Source organism: Poecile atricapillus, chromosome 17 (genome assembly GCF_030490865.1).
Source record: "Poecile atricapillus isolate bPoeAtr1 chromosome 17, bPoeAtr1.hap1, whole genome shotgun sequence".
Classification (NCBI taxonomy): Eukaryota; Metazoa; Chordata; class Aves; order Passeriformes; family Paridae; genus Poecile; species Poecile atricapillus.
In genome coordinates, this window is record NC_081265.1 from 3,969,167 (window position 1) to 3,988,334 (window position 19,168).

The 19,168-nt window shown below is 39.9% G+C and overlaps 2 protein-coding genes across 2 annotated transcripts in view; both read left to right on the forward strand.

Annotated features, from left to right (window-relative positions):
* Nucleotides 1-19,168, forward strand: part of LOC131586022 (sterile alpha motif domain-containing protein 9-like) — a 248,996-nt gene that overhangs the window by 206,691 nt on the left and 23,137 nt on the right. The gene's annotated exons all lie outside the window — the stretch shown is intronic.
* UTP6 (UTP6 small subunit processome component) lies at nucleotides 7,192-17,505 on the forward strand. The gene is made up of 19 exons (XM_058852770.1): nucleotides 7,192-7,311; nucleotides 7,389-7,473; nucleotides 8,116-8,157; nucleotides 8,241-8,333; nucleotides 8,479-8,526; nucleotides 9,324-9,387; nucleotides 9,824-9,942; nucleotides 10,420-10,497; nucleotides 10,915-10,996; nucleotides 11,800-11,881; nucleotides 12,543-12,724; nucleotides 13,366-13,445; nucleotides 14,168-14,245; nucleotides 14,390-14,569; nucleotides 15,310-15,390; nucleotides 16,112-16,221; nucleotides 16,310-16,376; nucleotides 16,660-16,732; nucleotides 17,310-17,505. Exons 1-19 carry the CDS (start codon nucleotides 7,220-7,222, stop codon nucleotides 17,465-17,467), a joined length of 1,794 nt encoding a protein of 597 aa, XP_058708753.1. The 5' UTR covers nucleotides 7,192-7,219; the 3' UTR covers nucleotides 17,468-17,505.

The window sequence follows — 19,168 nt, forward strand, 5'->3', positions numbered from 1 at the left end:
CTCTGGCATTAAGTTGGATCTGCTTGTGAACAGAGGAACCAGGGCTGTGACTCCTGCCTTGAGTGAGACAGGACAGTGCAACACCACGGCTGTGTCTGAGCCCTCTGGACATGTAGGACTGGCTGCCAAACAGGAGTGCTTTAGTAGCTTCTGCCTGTTTTCCTTAGTTAGTAAAGAGACTCCTGTTTTCTTAACTTGTTTAGATTTGCTGCCCTGGGCTGTTCATATGTCCTTAAGGAGCACGGGATATTCATAAGGTACAGTCCTCAAAAATTCTGAAAGGTCAATCCCCATCCCTGGAAGTGTTCAAGGCCAGGCTGGATGGGGCTTGGAGCAGCCTGGTCTAGTGAAAGGTGTCCCTACCCATGGCACAAGTTGTAAAGAGATTATCTTTAAGGTCCTTTCCAACCCAAAAACCATTACACAGAATGATTCTATGATTCATTCTATATTTGGAGCTACACAGAATGGATGGTTAGAAGGAGCACAGGGCACAAAAGAGCAAGTAAAAAAGAAAAAGAAATAATTTATTTTTAGAAAGATGGAAATCATAACAGTTTCTTCAGAAAAAAATGAGCTATGGTATGAGACTCTTCTGTCCTTGACCTTCCTGGTAATACAGACCCCTATAGAATTTACAGATGCATTTATCAAAACCCAAAAAGTTAAAACATTTTTCCTGTGTACATATACATCAGATAACAGAAAGTTTGCCATATTTAGCGAATTACATTGAATATGTGTCTTCTAATAAAGTAGTCTAAAAAAGATGCAGTGAAATAGAGTGTGCCTGCCTGAAACTAACATAAACACATTAAATTAAAACAGTAGAAGGTTATGATACTGTATCTTTTTGCCATAAAGATAAAAAGTACCCTAACAGAATGGAGAGGGGAAAAAAGGCAGTTTAATAAGTTTAAGATGATAAATAGAAGAACCAATAAATTGCAAACCAGGAGTGCTGTTGGAACAAAACCCTGAAAAGAAAGCAGAAGTAGGCGGCAGAGGTGCTTTCATGCCATCTCAGATTTTCAGTCTTGAAGTGGTCAACCAATTCTCATTTTCACATTGTGTTAGTGGGATTTGCATTTGATGTCCAAAAGATGAGATTTGTTTCTTGCAGATTGAATATCCTACATATGCTACTTGTAAATGTCTTTTTCCTAGGGCTTTTTGCAGTCTGTGTATGCCCAGCATTCCTCTCATCTTTAGTGGATGAACTCCAGTGATTTTTGCCCCTTCAGATATATATGTAAAAGAACATGTGTGTTTTATAACTCTTTATGGATTGTTTCATAGTTACATGATTTTGTTGCTTGCCTGTAGTACCCCTATGACCACATACTTAACTTTCCAGCTTCCAGTCCTCCAAATTACTGTGTCACAAGAATATTCACAGAATTTTTTATTCTTTTTTTTAAATAGTAGAAATAAATACTTGTGTATTTATAACTCAGTTAAATGAAGGTTCTGTCAGTATATTTATACTGCTTTCCTCACATCTTTAAACATAGATCTGTCTATAAAGATTGTTAGTAGCTAACTAAATACTACTACACATCAGTTTATCTTCTGGAAAATTAATATTACATGTAACTTTGGAACAAAAGAGTGCTTATGAGCTACATACATAAACTTTTGCTCAGTCTTTGTTAAGGATTGGTTCCAGATTTGGGCCATCATGAAAGCCAGGGTCAGTATTTATTAGGGAGCATCAGCGGGATTCAAGGGCATCTGGTATGGAAAAGACTTTCTGTACTCCACATACATGGTTAAATCCAAACCTTTCTTCCCGTTGTTTCCATGCATTCAGGTTCTCCTTCTCACACCCTGTCCCCAAACCCAGGTTTTCCGTGAGAGAAGTGAGGATGCAGAAATGGTCCAGAAAAGACAAAAGACAAAAACACCTAGTGTGTAAACTGGAAGATCCCATCTGTGTCACTGTACTCCAAAACCAGACCCATTTCAGTGGCACCCCTTTCTTTCATTTACACAAATAAACTTCACTAGGTGCTGAGTTAACTTGACCTGCAATAGTTATTAATTTTTTCAGTTCACATTCTTTATTTTCAGTCTGATTTGATGTAGAACAACCGTAATTGGCCATGGAACTTGTTAGATAAGCTACTCTTCCCTACCTACTTGGAAAACAAATGTCAACACCCACAAAGTGTTTTCCCAGACTCTTGTAAACAGAGGCTACATAATATTGCACCTGGAGAAAGGGAGCAATTCCAACTTTCGGGGTAACAGAGTGAGAGCAGTTTCAGCTCTCTGGGTAACAGCACAGGAGCAGTGGAGCACTCGGTGTATTTGGGGTCACAGGGCTGTACTGCTGCTGGGGTGGAAGCTCTCAGTTTCAGTCTTTTTTTTCTGCACATTAGTGTACAGTGCTGCCATGCTTTAATAAGCAGTGAGAGCAAAGAGAAAATAAACTTTGCTGTAAGGGAAGCACTGTGGAGCATGGCAAAAGGAAAGAGTCAGGATCCCACACAGCAACCCAAGTGTAGCCATGAATGCTGTGTGTGTGAGAGAACGACAGAGCAGCCACTTGTGATTCTCATTCACGTGTTTTGCTGGGGACTGCTTTTGTACAGAGCTGCTCAAATGTATTCCAGGAGCGCAGCACTCAAGGAACTTGGCCCTCAGGGAATCTTAATGCACCCACAATGCACAGCTTTCAGCCAGCAGGTTGCTCGTGTGTCTTGAGTTATTGCAGGGAGTGAAAAGTGAATTCTCAGGATGATTTTGCACCAGGGAGTCACCTGCCTTCTGCTTTCACATGGTGAACAATCAGTGATAATTAGTAGTCAGTTTCTTCGAGTTCTCTTAGTGATGTTTTACTGTATTTTTCTACAGTGATTTTTTTTTTCCTTGATTTTCAGTTAATTACTTATTTTTGCTTGGTGGCTTTTTAGCAGTAGTGTTTGTCATTACAATTGAGATAGTGGACTAAAATACTGGTTTCAAAAGCATTGTGAAAAGCCTGGGCCCAATAGGTTGATTTGCTCTAGAAAGGTAGGACATATCTTAAGATGATTAAAATGTAAAACCAGAAATACACTAACTACACAGAAAAAATCCATGCCAAATCTTGAAATTTGAATACTTAATACATGGAAATGAATGAGGAATAATTCTAGTTCATGCTGTAATTTCAGAGATATGTAGTACACAAAACTATCAAAAAATGATTCTAAGTGAACTTTCAGGATTTGTGTTCTCTTAATTGAGTCCCGGAAACTGTGAAAGATACGGCAACTGAAACACTTCAGATGCAAACTTAATGATTAAACTCAGAAATGCAGAGATCAAAGAGAAACTGCTGGGAAGATCTGAGAATTAAGTCAGTTACAGATGTAAATAGAAGTTTCTGAACAAAAGGTCTGTTGACAGTGCAAGAATGAAATCTTCAATCACTCAAAAAGAAAAATATTGGAGGATCAAAGAACATGTCAATAGACAGTAAAATAAAACCTCAACTGAATTAGTTAGCTAATTAATTTCAGCTTTAAGTAAGAGATAAGTTTTAACAGGGATCAACTCTTTCTTTTGTGACTAAACCAAGTACAGATTAATAAAGTGAGAATTTAGAATTTAATCACCATCAGTTACTTAAAGGATAAGATCAGGACAGAAACTGTGTTCTCAGTGTTTACCAGTTAGCACAGATACACAAAATTCACACACGAGAAGACTTATCTAAATGTTTCATGGGAGAGTTATCTGGGGTTTCATATGCCAGAGATTGCTTCACAAGGCTTTTACAAGAGTGTTTTTTGTTTTTGGAATGCTGCTTGGGAGGATATGATTCTGCACGCTATAATCTGAATTATCTATACTCCAGAAGTAGTTTTACTCGTTGTTGTCATGACTGTGGTCAAAGTACTTTTACCATGCTAAAACCATCTCTATAGAGGGATGTGAGAAACAGAGTAGGAGGCAAATTGTGATCAATCCTAATTCCAGTTTTTGGAAGGAGAAATAAACCTATATGTGGTTTATGCTCTTTGTTATACCAGTACAATTGATGCTGGCACCAACATGCTTGCATTTAAAAGATACGAGGCTTTGCTCTGAGGAAGTTCTTCTTTCCTGAAATTGCTACTTATGACATAGGTCACCCAAGGCCATGCCACAATTTCACCTATCCTTCAAAACTTAAGACAGGTTAGTGAGGTAAATTAAGGTTAGCATGACTCTGCTCTCCGGACCGCTGGCAACAGACAAGAAATCAATTAAAGATAATTAAGCAATATATTTTGTGGAGCTGACATTTTGGGAGTATGTAGGGGAGATTACTGATATAGTTTCAAATGTGACTGGCATTCCATTGGAATTGGAATTGGAATTGGAATTGGAATTGGAATGAATTTGAACCAGGACATGATGACTGACTAGTTGTAACTGCCCTGCTGCATTTAGACAGACTGTAATTGTTTCTGCACTCAGGTAGTAAAATAGCAGAAATAAAAAAGATAGATATAAATCAATTTTTAATTTAAATATTTGTCTTAAGCACATTAACTATTAAATGTTTTAATATAGACAACACTTAAAGGAAAACTATTGTGATTATTCCTAATATCCATTGCTTGCAGACACAATCTATAAATATTAAGCTGTGACAGCTTGCCAGAACTTCTCTGCAAGGACCTACTGATGGAGTTTTTCTAATGAGACTTCATAAAAGCAGTAAACTGTGGGACCCTACAGTTGCCAGCTGCGCAGTTGTTTCTCCAGTTTTCCCAATAAGATTTGTTGAAACTCTCTGTATTGCAACGTCTTTATTGGTAATGGATCCCTCCTTAATTTGCACTGATGCATTTGGAATGTCAGCTTCCAAAACAAGGCACATGGGAGGCATTTAAAGTAGATTTTATGAAAGGGAAATGAACAAAGAGCATGTCAGGTTCCATTTTGATTTGCATGACAAATCCAGCATGCAGTGTTCTGGTGGGTTGGGCTGGGCTTGCCTGCCACTCATGGCGTTTGTCACTTTGGTATGAGCACTTTTGACAGTCCGTTATGTTAATTGTTCTAAGGATTGTTTTGCTGGGGGAAGAAAAGGAAAGGAATTTTTATTTTTGTATTTGTTCCATCTACAGGAAAGGAGGGATAGCTGAGGGAACAAAAAATGTTTTCAATTGGGTTTTGATCTATTTTTTTGGTAAATAATACTGTGAGGTCATCAACAAAGTTCAGTATTTTAAATCTTATTGTTACTCACTCTGTGGTTTCGAGTGGGAAGTACTAGGCCCCTAAACTAGAAACTTGGGGAATCTATTGTTTTGGTGCACACCATTCTTTGATCCTTTGAGACTCACAGTGATGGGTCCTGCAGAGTGGTTTGTGCTGTGCCTATGTGCTTCTATGGGATGATATTGTGGTGCTTTGACAAGTGCTAGCAAGAAATTTAATGCCCTCTGAGGCTTGTTGGACACCCATTGTTATCAGTGTGTGGGGAACTCTCAGACCTGTTGGTAGATGCGTGCACAGGACTGAATTCTCCTGGAGGCACATTGAAGGTGGAGGTTGCTGTGGCCCCTGAGGGTACACACACTTGTCCACCATCTGCATTAAAACAGTCACAAAAGGTTTGGTGAGTTTCAAAGTTCTGACTGACTTCAGGTGGCAGAACACTGTAGGTTGATCACAGAACAGTATTTTCACACTGACAGAACAATCAAACAAAGTTTCAGAAGACTTTTGTTTTTGTTGGTGTCTCTCTTTTGCAGTTACTGCTGATTTTCAGCCAAAGAAGAGCTGAATGGTTGAAGAGATAGGAGAGCAAGAAGACAGAATTTTCCACAGGTTTCTGGGTAATGGCTGGCATTTACCTTTTCAATTCATAACTGTTGCCCTGAAAACTAAGCCTTCTGATCTTGTTTTCGTAGTTTTAGTTACTTTCCCAGGAAAGTAACTGTAAACATAAATATTTACACATTCCTTCTAAGAAACGTCTCTGATGGACATTTCACATGACCATTGTGATTGGGAAGGTGGTAATTTAGTTATCCAATCCCTGGTCATTGTCAAGAATCTAGAAATACTGGAGTCAGAAAATAAAGTTACTTCTTTTCCTGTCATACCATTGAGACATGTCTGTGTGAATCATTCTGTGTCCTTTAGTGACACATAACTCCTAGACAGCATGTAGTGTTCTCATTTACATGTTGGGATCTACATGCACCATGACAGGTTAGCTCCAAGTACAGAATGCTTTTTAGTATAAAATCATGCACTCAAATGCAAAAATACTCAAATGAAGTGAAACAATCCAGTAGTAATTCCAATCACACTCTTGCTCATCACTTCAGTGTGCTAATGTTAATTTTGATGCCCAGTGCCATCCTCCTTAAGGTCTGTTTTAGTAAAATCTGTGGACTTGCACAAGAATCAGCTTGAACTGGTGCATCTCAAAATATCAAACCAAATGTAATTAACAAGTTACTGGTGATTATGAATAACAATCTTCCACCACCACTGAGGAGGACTGCTGTGCTGCTTTACTGAAAGCTGAACTCAGGGGGAGGTGAACTCACTGAATTTTAGGTCCCAAGGGACTGAAGGCTTTGGCTCACCAATGGGGATGGCTGTGCTGGGGTGGCTGTGCCGATTCCACTCCAAACTTACAATCATTCAGTGTAGGACAAGGGAGTCTCCAGGGAGGACAGTCTCCATCAGGAATTACCCTTGTTCTTGGGTGGGAACAGAGTCCTTTGGCACAAGGCAGCTGCAATCCAGAGCTGCCTAGGCCACCAACTTCTGAATGGGGTACCAGTCTGTAGCTCTTGGTCTTGTGACTGGATGGTGCCTCTCCATTTCCTGGTAGCTTTCCTGTTTGGTTACTTCTTGGAAAATCATGTCACTGTTTCCTGTCAGAGAGGAAACTTGCTAAACCTCTCCTACAAAGAATTAGTTTAGTTTCTTTTTAATTGGTCGCAAAATAGAAAAAAGCCACCACAAATCCAAGTCACAGAAGATGAAAAAAACTTTTCCAGCGGTCCTTTCCAACCCGACCGAGTCTGTAGAGGCTCTGCGGTTCTGGCCCCTCCAGCCGGGCAGGGGGCGGCAGAGCGGCGCAGCGGCCGCGGAAGCGGCGCGGGCAGCGCCCGGAAGCGGCGGCGGCCGTGCCGTGTTTGTTGTACCGGGTTGTCTTGTGCCGTGTTTGTTGTACCGGGCTGTGCCGTGCCGGACACACCGGGGGCCCGCGGCCATGGCAGAGCGCATCGAGCAGCGGCTGGAGGATCGCATCCCGGAGCTCGAGCAGTTGGAGCGGGTCGGGCTCTTCACACGCAAAGAGATCCGGTGAGCGGGGCCGGGGCCGGGTGAGCGCACGTGGTGCGGCCGGGAGCGCTGCGGGCGCTGATCTCCCGTTCCCGCAGGGCTGTCCTGAGGAAAGCCACGGCTCTGGAGTACAAAATCCAGCGGAGAGCGCTGCGGAAGGAGGATTTCATTAATTACATCCAGGTAGGCTTCACCGAGCGGCAGAGCGGGGCGGCTCTCGGTGCAGACCCAGCTCAGTTAGACCCGGGTAGTTTTGCAGTGACCCACGTTGGAAACAGGTCAGAAAACTGAGACCCTTCCTCACCTGGTCCTTGGTGTTCACCTGTGAGCGGTTGTTGGCACCAGAGTATGAAGCGTAGCCAGGAGTTGATGCCCGAGTTTGGGGTCAGGCTTCTCTCGCGTTGTGACCTCTTCCTGTAGTTTTCTGTCTCTCCAGAGATGTAGAGCCCCCAGTTCCCTGACGTGCTGTGCAAACTGTAGTTAAGAGGAATTAATAAGTTCAGTATTAGGAAAAAGTTCCTGAAAGGGTGGCCGGGGACTGAACAGGCTCCACAGGGAATGGTCATAATCAGGAGCCTGACAGAGCTCAAGGAATGTTTGGAAAGTGCTTTAACGCACAGGGTGGGATTGTTGGGCTGTGCTATGCAGGGCCAGGAATCTTAGAAATGTAGTAGTGACCCAGCCAAAAATTACTGCTTATTTTTTCCTGACTGTAATGTTTATTGTCCACCTGATAATTTATAACAAACTTGATGTAGTTTTTTCTTGCCTTGCTGTTATGTGCCTCCACATTTGCTTTTAAATGTTTTTTTCTTCCCATTCTAGTATGAAGTTAATCTGCTGGAACTGATCAAGAAAAGAAGAGCAGTAAGTTTGTCAGTTGTTAAGAGTGCAAAATACTTTATGCCAAATTTTCTATTGCAATAAAATGTGTAATTTTTTCCTCCTAGCGGATTGGATATTCGTTTAAGAAGGATGAAATTGAGTACTCTATTCTGCATAGAGTCCACAGCCTGTTCAACCGAGCTACAGGGAAATGGAAAGTAAGTTTATTTGTACTGAGATTTGGAATTCTTTTTTTTTCTGCGTGACAGGTCATTGTACCAAGGGTGTGATGTTTGCTTATCAGTGTACAAGCAATTTTGTACATTGTGAGGTTGATTCTTTTCTTCTTTTGATTTCCAACAGGATGATGTCCAGCTTTGGCTTTCTCATGTTGCGTTTTGCAAGCAGTGGGTGAGTTTTCAAATCCTGATCTTACCCAGGTTGAGACTGGTACTTATTCAGCCATCTGAAACTTGATTTAAAGATAGGGGTACAAACTTTAGTGTTATGTGCTGTAATACTAAAATAATTTTGATAGTATTGTTGGAGCTGCTTGGGATTTTCACTGATGTGTATAAGTGTAGAGTTTGAGTGAGAATGAATTAGTATGAGATTTGATGCTTGCAGGGGCAAAGGTGAGTCTGACTGCATTAAATCTGGAGTACCAGTTGGTTTGTGAGAACCATAATACTGGTTATACCTTCTCTGGAGTGAGTGATTAACTTGTCTGTGAACTGTGATTTTGTTCCAAATATTTTTTGTAGTGGCTGTGCTGAAAAGTCTAATTCTGTCAGTTTTGTACTTGATAAACTTACCTGTGCAAGGCTTCACATTATTACCAGAATTCAGTTGTTGTCATTTCTGTACTGAAGAAGGTGACTTTCCATGGTGGTGAAGGTGGCCAAAGTAAAATACAGTCTCCATCTCAGAAAAGGGCAGTGAAACCATGGGTTTGGGACTTGGGCAGCATTTGTGTTGGCTGTGTGGTTCAGAAAATTTGAGTTAGCTATACTACTCTAATGTGGTGACTTTTAAATGCTGATCACTGCTGAGTAAATATGAGAAACTTTCTACTGTAGATAAAGTAGCAGAGAAGCATCTTTTTCAGAGCAATTTTACTACAGCTTGTAAACTTTCCTACTGAAACTTTGGTGCTGGGGGTTCAATTCAGTACCAGAGTGGGTGAAACAAAACTGCTTCTTTTACAGAATGCAAAACATCAACTCAGTAAGGTGTTTTCTACCATGTTGGCCATTCATTCCAATAAACCAGGTAAATAACACAATGGTGAGTGCTGCATAAATGCCTCAGCATAGATTGTATGGTGTTGGTTTAAATTCTTGTAGATCTCAGTTCAAACTGTTGGGCTAGAGTTCTTCTTGCTCTCTGTTCTTTGCCTTGTTGCTGCCTCAGAGAGAAGGGATCTGACAGAATTTGTGCTGAGCAGTCATAAATAGATGTGAAGTAGGTCAGAATGACCAATTCCCAGGTGGACTTTGGACTTGGTAGATGCAGGAGCGAGAGGTGTCGAGTGCTCATGACTGCATTTTGGCTTTTGAAGACATCATTAGATCTGTAGCTAAACTGGATTAAACTTCCTGGATATGCCTGTCTGCTTTATAGTTTTACGTGGGAGATAATCAGTCTTATTCTGGTGCTGAACTCATGTTGTGAGGTTAAATAAATTTATTTGTGTCACCTGTTGCAGCACTGTGGATTATGGCAGCAAAGTGGGAAATGGAGACACGACTGTCATCAGAAAGTGCCAGGCACTTATTCCTTCGTGCTTTGCGCTTCCATCCAGAGTGCCCCAAGCTTTATCAAGAAGTGAGTTCCTTTTTTTCTTCTATGACTTTTTATCAATCAGAGCAAATCAGTTCAGCATATTTCTCAAATCTGTCTGAGATAACTGGAAATACTTGTTTTTCCGTCAGCAGGAAAATGTCAAAAGTATTAAAAAAAACAACCCCAAAATTCCTTTCTAAGGTACTCTTAAGCTCTGCTAGGATGTAGTTATCAGGCTCAGTCTGGCATCCCCAGTCTTTATTGAGGAACTTGTTTTTCTTTGAGGGCAAGTTAAGGTTTAAAGAATGACTAAAATATTAGCATTGCTACCTGTTGGAAATTTCTGGGCAAATACACAGGGCAGGTAGTGGTAGGTACACAAACCTTCAAAAACCAAGGCTCTAAGACATGTGGGATGTGGTGAAGTCCTTATTTGTATCCTCAGAGCTTGTTTTACTCTGTGGACTTAGATTTTTATGATTTATCCCCACAGTAATTTCATTTTGTTGTCACTTGCAGTATTTCAGAATGGAGCTTATGCATGCTGAGAAACAGAGGAAGGAGAAGAAGGAATTTGAACAAGCAAAGATGGACCTGGTAGGTCAGATAAATTTAAGAGATATTGTCTGTGTATTACATGTTGAAATTCAGTTTTGGATTAGTGGTTTATTTGACAATGGCTTAGAGAAAGTTTTTGTTTATGTCCTGCAACTGTGTGGAGCTTTTCAAATACTTGCTGATGCTGAGCTCTAATACTTCATACACTAATTTTCTTTCTTTGCATTTGTAGAATCTATTATTACATTCCCCAGTCTGAAAATTAACAGTAATTTCTGGAAAGTAATAGTCAAACTTCCTACCTCATTTCTTTGTAGTTGACTTGTGTGAATTACATAAAAATAGACTTGCATGAAGAAAAACATTAATATATTCTGATTTTTTTTTTTCCCTGCTTGCAAAAATGCTAGCTGAGAAAGGACAATAATTTCTTCAATTATATGATTGATATTTCAGGGGGAATTCAATTACTCTGAAGAAATTCTCAATGGGGAAATGGCTCGCATAGTCTACAGGGACGCTTCTCAGAAAATCAAAGGTGAATGAACATTTCTTGTACTTACTCATTAAGAAAATTGTAACCTTTAGCCTAGTGCTGGGTTACAGCCTCAAAATTTGACTATTTAAAAAAGAAAACCAAAAGACACTACAGAGTTACATAACCTTTTTTACTTTGCTGAACATTAGATCACAACTAATCAGCTGCCACTAGTGGCAAAAAAGTAAGAATTCAGACTTATAATAAACCAGCTAAACTATTTTAAATTAAGCAGACTTGGTAAAAATCAGCCATTTAATTGAGAGAATTGGGTAAAATAACTGCAAACTAGTAGCAGATATCTTTGAGAACTTTGAGAATGATAGATGGGGATATTTTGGAAGACTGGGAAAAATACAATAATGAACATTGAAAATTAGTGGGGAAAAAGGACATTAGAGGAAATTTCAGAAAGAGTTGGCTTAATTTAATTTTCTGGAGAAATACTGGGAAAAATAGGCATACAGATGATTTGTAAGCATCTAAAAATAGGTGAGTAATGGCTTATGGGGGTTCACAATGATCTGATTATGTCAAGTCATGTCTTTTCAAAGGTAAGTTGTGGAGATACAGGATGGACATAATTCATGGACATCTGTTTTGTGCAGCTTTGGAGAGATCTGTCCTGAGTGTGGAGCATTTTGTGTTTTCATGGCAGAGTCATGTAAGGGAGTAGGGGAGCTGCTGGTTAAATTTGCATGTGGGAAAAAGATACAGAAACACAAAGTTCAATTGATGTAATATGTTGAGGAATCCTTCAGTAAATACTCTACTTGATAGTTTAATCTTCTCTTGAAATGTAGGTGTTGAATTCCAGCTGGCTGTGCTCTCTATTGCAAAGCTCTTTGATTTTACCCAAGACTTGCAAAAAGAAATCCTTGAAAGGTGAGTTGTAGCTTTGTGATTTATTTTTATTTTATTTTGGTTTGGTTTTTAAGAAACATGTTCTCTAACTTAGAGTGGATTGACAGGACTTTCAGAACTAAAGGGTGTTCCTCTAGGGAAATAGTGTTAGGGCTTATGTGAAGTCCTTTAAGAAAAACAAAAGCATGATCTTCAGAAGAGGATACTTGTATCTGACTTCAGAAAGCTTTAAAAAACTGCTAAGAAAATATAGGTAAAATACAGTTGTCACTGAATAATTACTGCACTTAGTTTCTTAAATTCATTGCAGGAGCTGTGGATTTTCCTAGTGTTCTTTGGTGGGGTTTTTGATCTTTTGTTTCTCCAGTTGTTCCTCTCAAAAGAGAGATCTCTCTTGACAGCTTCCTGTCTGTTTTGTGTTATTTCTGGAGAATATTAATATTAAACAATATTTTAAAAAGGTAATATTTTGTCTTTCTCTTGTGGAAAGGAAAATATATTTTTCTGGCATTTGATTACTTAGCCATGTTATTGTTATTATTATTATTATTATCATCATCGTTATTATAATTATTATTATTAGTTACTTAACTACATTTCTATAGCAATATAATAACCCTCTTAAACATACCTGCAGGTGAGGGATGGTGGCTGTGGGCTGTTACAAGCATGTTGTGTTTAGTTTGCAGGCCAGATATGCTGATGATCCCCTGACATGGGACTACATGGCCCGCCGGGAGCTGGAGCTGGGGTCCCCCCAGCCCACAGAACACACCACAAAACAGAAGAAAGTCTCAGAAATGGCCCAGAAAGAGGAACGGTGCTGTGCAGTCTTTGATGAAGCTGTGAGAGCAGTCCCAACAGGTGAAATGTTCTGCCTGCATTTTAACATTCATTTCTGGTACTTGAGCAGCCTGTAAGAGCCTTGAAGAAGGTGATGGCAGGCTCTACTATACCTAAGAGAAGGCAAGCAGTTCTTAGATGCTGCCTCTTGGGATCTATTTTATGTGTTATTTGGGTTATTTTCCAATGTATTTATGTTCTTGGAGGAGCTGCTTAACTGACAATGTGAGTCTTTTGCTGGTCAGCTGTGAGTAAGCAATGGTTTCAAGTTGTCAGAGGAGTGGGTATCCAACTTCAGCCTCTGGTGTTGTTCTTACTTGTAAAGAAGGTTGTCAAGGGACTGTTTGTGGAGTGATCTCAACCTTGCTGCTGTATGGCCTTTAAAGCCACAGAATAGTTTGGGTTGGAAGGGAGCTTTAAAAGTCTCAGGTGAGCTAAGAGCTTGATGCTCTTTACAAAGAGTTACTGCCTGCAATTTGGATTGGGGAGCCATTTTAACGTGTAATGTTATAAATCTAGGGCCTCTCTTGTAATACAGCATTTTAAAACAAAGTTGGCATTAACACTTTGTATCACTTGTATCTTTGTATTTCTTAAAGACAAATATTTGTGCTTATTCTTGTGATTCTCTAAAGTGTGGTATTATGCCTTTGCTCCTACAGAGGACATGTGGAAATGCTACATCACTTTTTGCTTAGAGCGGTACAACAGAAAAACCAACAGTGAACAATTAAAGCAAAAGGTAAAAGTTTATTAGGAAATACTGCTAAGAAATCATCCCTCTTTTTATTGACTTTTGTAATACCTCAGATAAGAAACAAATGTATTTTTACATTTTATCAAAAATACTTACCTGTGGCCATCATTAAAAATAACTTAATCTCCATCTGGAGGGATCACTTTTTACTGCCAGGCTCACAGGTGGCCTGCCTGGACATCATTAGCCTGGGCATAAACCAGCCTTGTCAATAAAGTACAGTGACCTCTTTGAATGAAAGCTGATTGCAGACTTGTTAATCATGGAATGGTTTGAGTTGAAGGGGTTATTTAAATTCACTGACAGGTCGTTCAAACCTGTGTTTGTTCAAAGAAGAAGATGAATTAAAATGACTCTTGAAAATAAGTCTGAGCAAATGGTGCTGGCATTTGGGTAATTTAATTATGCATCTCTGCTTTTTTTATGACTCAGTGAATTAATTAATTATCCTGTGCAACTTGGTTCACTAGTATTACACTAAAAGAACAATGCAGTGTTGTTCTTTGCTCCTTAAGGAAGAGAAGTAAATACTCTTGATTCCACTTTATCTTGGAATGTTTGCAGATACCTACAGCATTAAACACATAATGTGTAATTAGATATTCACTGACATGATATACACACAATTCAGTGGAGTTCTTGGAATGCTGGAATCTGGTATATATAGGAATAATGCTTGTTTGCTTTTTTTTCTTTGTTGGTTCTAGAGGCTGGAGAGGACACTGAGTGTGTTTAGCAAAGCCCATGAGTCCAATTTGCTGTCAGAAGCTCTCTACAAGCAGTGGGTAAGAACTACACAGAAGAAATAGATGCTGAGGTTTTCCTGCATTATTTGTGTGCCTGTCTTTGCCATTTTGAGTAGGCACAAAGATGAACAATATTGGTTCAAAGCCCTGCTTTTTAACAAAGCCACATCTTCTGGGTTTTAGCTTCAGCTCTTACTGGACTCCAGCCTCTCTGAGAAGGCTGTGGAGGTGGCAGAAGCTGCAACCAGGCACTTCAGCCAGTCTGTGGAAACGTGGCAGATGAGGCTGCAGGTGCTGATCCAGCTCAAGAGGGATGATGTGACCCAATGTTTTGAAGAAGCCATTAAACATGTGAAATCTAAGGTCTGTTGTGCTGGGGTTTTGTTTTGTTTTGTTGGGTGTTTTTGTTTGTCTGTTTTTTTCCGTTGCTGTTTTGTTGTTGGTTTTTTTTTTTTTTTGGTTTTTAAATTTTTTTTATTTGTTGTTGTTTTTGTTTTGTTTACAAGGCATTTAAAGTCCCTAACCATTTTTAAGGTCAGAAATAAGAACCTGACATTTCACATTCAAATTGCTTTCCTGAGTATTAGGGAATTGTCAATTCACTTAAAATTAACATGTTTAAAGTTTGAATGCTTACAGGTGACATTTTACATACTCTCCTAGCAGCGAGCTTTTATTTATATCTTAATGGAAAGATGTGTTTCCAATGCCTGTGTGGTATTTCAAGCTTTGAATTAGCTTTTTGCTCTCCTGCTCTGTTCCATTTCAAACCCTGGGTAGTGAGTGAGGAAACAGGAAGGTTTCTTTCCTTTTTGTTCTTGGAAGTCACCTCTGTGTACTGCAGTGCTCAGTGATGCAGAACTTCAGAACTTGGTTCTCATCCCTGGCAATACATCTGTCCAGCTAAGGATGATTTATCTTGTAAGTCAGGGAGGAAATGAGAAATTATTTCAGTGTGCAGTTCCAAGTTGTCTTTCCAAGAGCTGTGTCCAGAGGGTATTTTTTATGGCAGGTAATACAGATCCTGATGGCTGTGTTGCTGTCTGTTTCTCTTAAGTCAGTCATTGTATTTCAGCCATCTGATGTGTTTGCTGACCTTGTAGGGCACCTTGCCATTGTGGACCCTCTGGGTGGAATGGAGTGAGGGTACAAACAGCAAGGAAGACACTGAAGCTCTCTTCCAGGTACTTGGCTAATCAAAATCTATTTTTATGGCTGTGTCAATAAAATAAAACAATGTGGGTGAATGGAACATGCAACAAATGCTTTTTACTCAAGTTCCTTCATGGATGTGTTGATATAAAAGAATTTCAAGCAAAACTGTGTGCATTAAAAAAAAAAGTTGGACATAGACTTACAGGCATAAATATTCCCATGTTCTAAGGCATATGAATGTTTGTAAATACAACCAGTGATGGGCTCCTACTTTTTGGTCTAGAATATTTGCTCTGTTTTCAGATACTTATCTGCATGGAAAAGAGAGTTTTTCCAGTCTGTGTGAAAACATCAGTCTTTTTACAAAATAGCCAAGATTTGAATGAGGACTTTAATTTCACTATGGATTTACGCAGTAGTATAGGGCAAAACATTTTCTCATTGCCTGGTATGTTGGGTTGTGGGTTTTTTTCTCCCATTTACAGCATAAAATTCAGGTATTTAGGTGGAAGCTTGAATTTAGCTGTTTGTAGAGTGTTGTGAAGCTCTCTGCTTGAGGGGGTTTATGGAAATGCCAGTTCCAGCTATATGGAATACTGGAGGGGAAATATATTTTAGACTTAGGAGATCCCCTTTGTGTCAGATGCCTAATTAGGGAGAAGCACTAATTGGGCTTTTTTATTTTACGTTATATGATAAGTTTATTTTTTGTTTATTTTGGTTTTTTTTTTTTCCCTTTTAAACTTGCAGAGATCCTTACGTGCCACAACGCCTCCTGAATCTGTGACTATGAAAGAAAAGTATCTTGACTGGACTTACAGAAATTGTGGTTATAAGAAAGTTAAAAGACTCTTTACCAGGTAAAAAAACACAAAAAACCTTCAGACCTGATTATTCTAGGGTATATGATAAAGGTCCTTAAGTCTAATGTCACTTATTTTATTTCAGCCTGTGTGAAAATCGTCCATTTTCACTTGACTTCTTCAGGAAGATGATCCAAATAGAAAAGGAGCAAGTAAGTTGTTGACTAGCCAATTAATGCTTTTTATTTGTAAAATACAGTTCTAAATTGGGATTTAAATAGGAAGCAGAGTAGTGGTGGTAGTCTGTGATCAGTTCATGTTTGTCCTCTGCAGTTGATTCACAGGATGTGAATACAAACCCAAGTTCCATGGCAACTAATCTTCAGCAGTGTGTGCGTGTAATTGCCATGACTCTCTTCCTTTGTCAGAATCTAATCATGCTGCAGATTCACTTCTTTACAAAATAAATGGCCTTTTAATACCTTCCTTTCTTAGGAATCCTGCAAAATGCTTCATCTGAGAGAATACTATGAACGTGCCTTGAGGGAGTTTGGTTCAACAAATACTGGTAAGGGGGATTCTGTTTTTTATTATTCATTCGTTCGTTCACTGCTGCCTCTTTTATTTCCATCCATTTCAAAAGGTACCTGTTTGTTCTGCCCTTGTGCTTGCTGTCATGCAGAGTGGAGCTTATTTCTTCTGTGCCATCAAGTGTAGGATACTGCAGGGACCCTCCACTGTCAGCCCAGGGTCATTGGCATTGGGATGGCTTCAGCACAATAGGAGCAAATCAGGTTCAGACACTGGCTGGCATAAGAGATATGTATCACTTAATTTGGATTTATGAAGAGTATGGAGCTATATATTTATAATCAAGATTTCTGCAATATTCCTTTTATGAAAGTATGCAGCTCAATTATTGTTGCATTATTTCTGAAGACATCACTGTTCCAGCTGGGATAGAACCCAGGGTTTTACTCCTCAAGGTGCTGGAAGACTGTAGTTTCACAAAGTAAACCCTATTGCATTAATATCAAAGACACTTAGAAAAAGAGTTTCTAGTTAGGCTTGCTATGTTTGTTAAGCAATATCTAGTCAAAATCTAACCTTTTCTTTAATTTCTTTTTTTCATTTTTCTTTTAAAGACCTGTGGTTGGATTATGTCAAGGAAGAGCTAAGTCATCCCCAAGGCAAACCAGAAAACTCTGGAAGCATTCACTGGCGAGCTATGAAGATGTTGCAAGGAGACCTGGTGGAAGATTTTGTTTCTAAATACACTTTATTGCAAACTGGATATTTATGAAAAACTACATAGTTATAACATGAGTGTGCATTTTTTAACTTCTTTGTACAAAGGTAATATGTTCCTGGATTTTATTAAAGTTTACCTTCTTTACATTTTATGTGACAAAAAAGAATAATCTCTGTTGCAGTCATTTCTAGTGTTAATTCTGTCAGGGGCAGGTTGAAGTGCACTGTCAGAGGAAGCAAACCTCTGAGGGTGTTTTCATCAAGGCTTCTGGGACCAAATTCTTGATTGTGCTTAAACATTCAGATAGTTCTAGTGCATCTGGAAAGCTAATATTACAGCACCTAAATGCAAAAAAACCCAAACCAAACCCCATGAAAACTACAACTGTAGGTGATCTTTCTATCTTATGAAGCTGAATCATGAAAAGTGAATTTCATTAGGTAATCAGTAAAAATACAGTATTTATTGCTTCCTAGTCTTGAAATAATCTGTAATCCTCATGACAAAAATAGAAACAGCCTCTGCAGCTTCCTTGCATTGGTGTTTGCATGGGAGGGGAGCTGAGATCTGTTAGCAATGTCCTTGAGGTGAGAGTGGAAAGCTCTGATCTACACTTTTTCTGTCCACCATGCCTAAAAGACAGGTAATGTGTTTTGAAAGGGTGCTGTCCTTGGCTGTTTACAGAGCCACAAAACTGAGAAATCAACATAAATGCTATCCTTGGACCAGTGGAGAAATGCAGGAAAAGTTCAAGACCGTGCAGCAGGTGTTTCTTTGTGCAATTTCCCAGTGATTGAAGGGTGACATAATGACTACAGAGAAATATTTCTTGATTTTTCACTCAAGTAGAAATTGCAGCTCCTCTCAGCAATGAATTCCAGTAACTTAACTAGCTGGGAATAAAGTTTGGAGCAGCAGTCTAGTAAGATTCCTCCTTCTGTGACCATATCTGAAATACATCCTGCTTTTGTGTTCTCCAAGCTTTTAGCCATGCCATTCCCTTTATCCCTATTAGTTCTCTGCCACCTCATTGTCTAACATTGAGATTTCCTTACTGATAATCACTTACACCCTCCCTGCACCTTACGCTCTTGCTGCTTCTGAACCACTTCTTGCTTCATCAGCTGCACAACTAAACGTTTTCAAGTGCAAAGTTTGGAGATTTTAAAGTCTCCATCATTTCAGAAAGTGGGCCATTCTTCCAGGGATACACATTCCCTGCAAGTACACGTGCTTGACACCTGCCCAGCTGTTCAGCCAAGGTGCTTCCTCTCCATGTTCTGAGCATGCTGCTACCACGAGGCCGGAAGGGAAGTGTTATCTTTTGGCAAGGGGAAAACTCAACCCAGCCATGAGAGGTATTGATAACTTCATTTACAACTTCAGGAGTGAAAAGGTGCTTCCTCAGAGCTCTTATGCCTGTGTTTATCCAGGATGCAGTCTCAATTACACAGTGGTGTTGGGTTATGGCTGCACTCGATGATCTCGGAGGTTTTTCCCGCCGAATTGCGTCTGTGACTCCGAAGCTGTGCACGGTGGGCTCCGCCGGCCGGGCGCTCTGACACGGAGGCTGGAGAGGGAGCAGTCCCACTGTCCCTCTCATCCCGGTGTCGCACCCTGGCCCTCGGGCACAGCCGCGGGCCCGCCCGGCTGTCGCTGCTCAGGGGCGCCGAGGGCCGGGCGGTCCACGGTGCCCTTCAGGCCGGGCGGTCCACGGTGCCCTTCAGGCCGGGCGGCGGGCTCGGCTCCGAA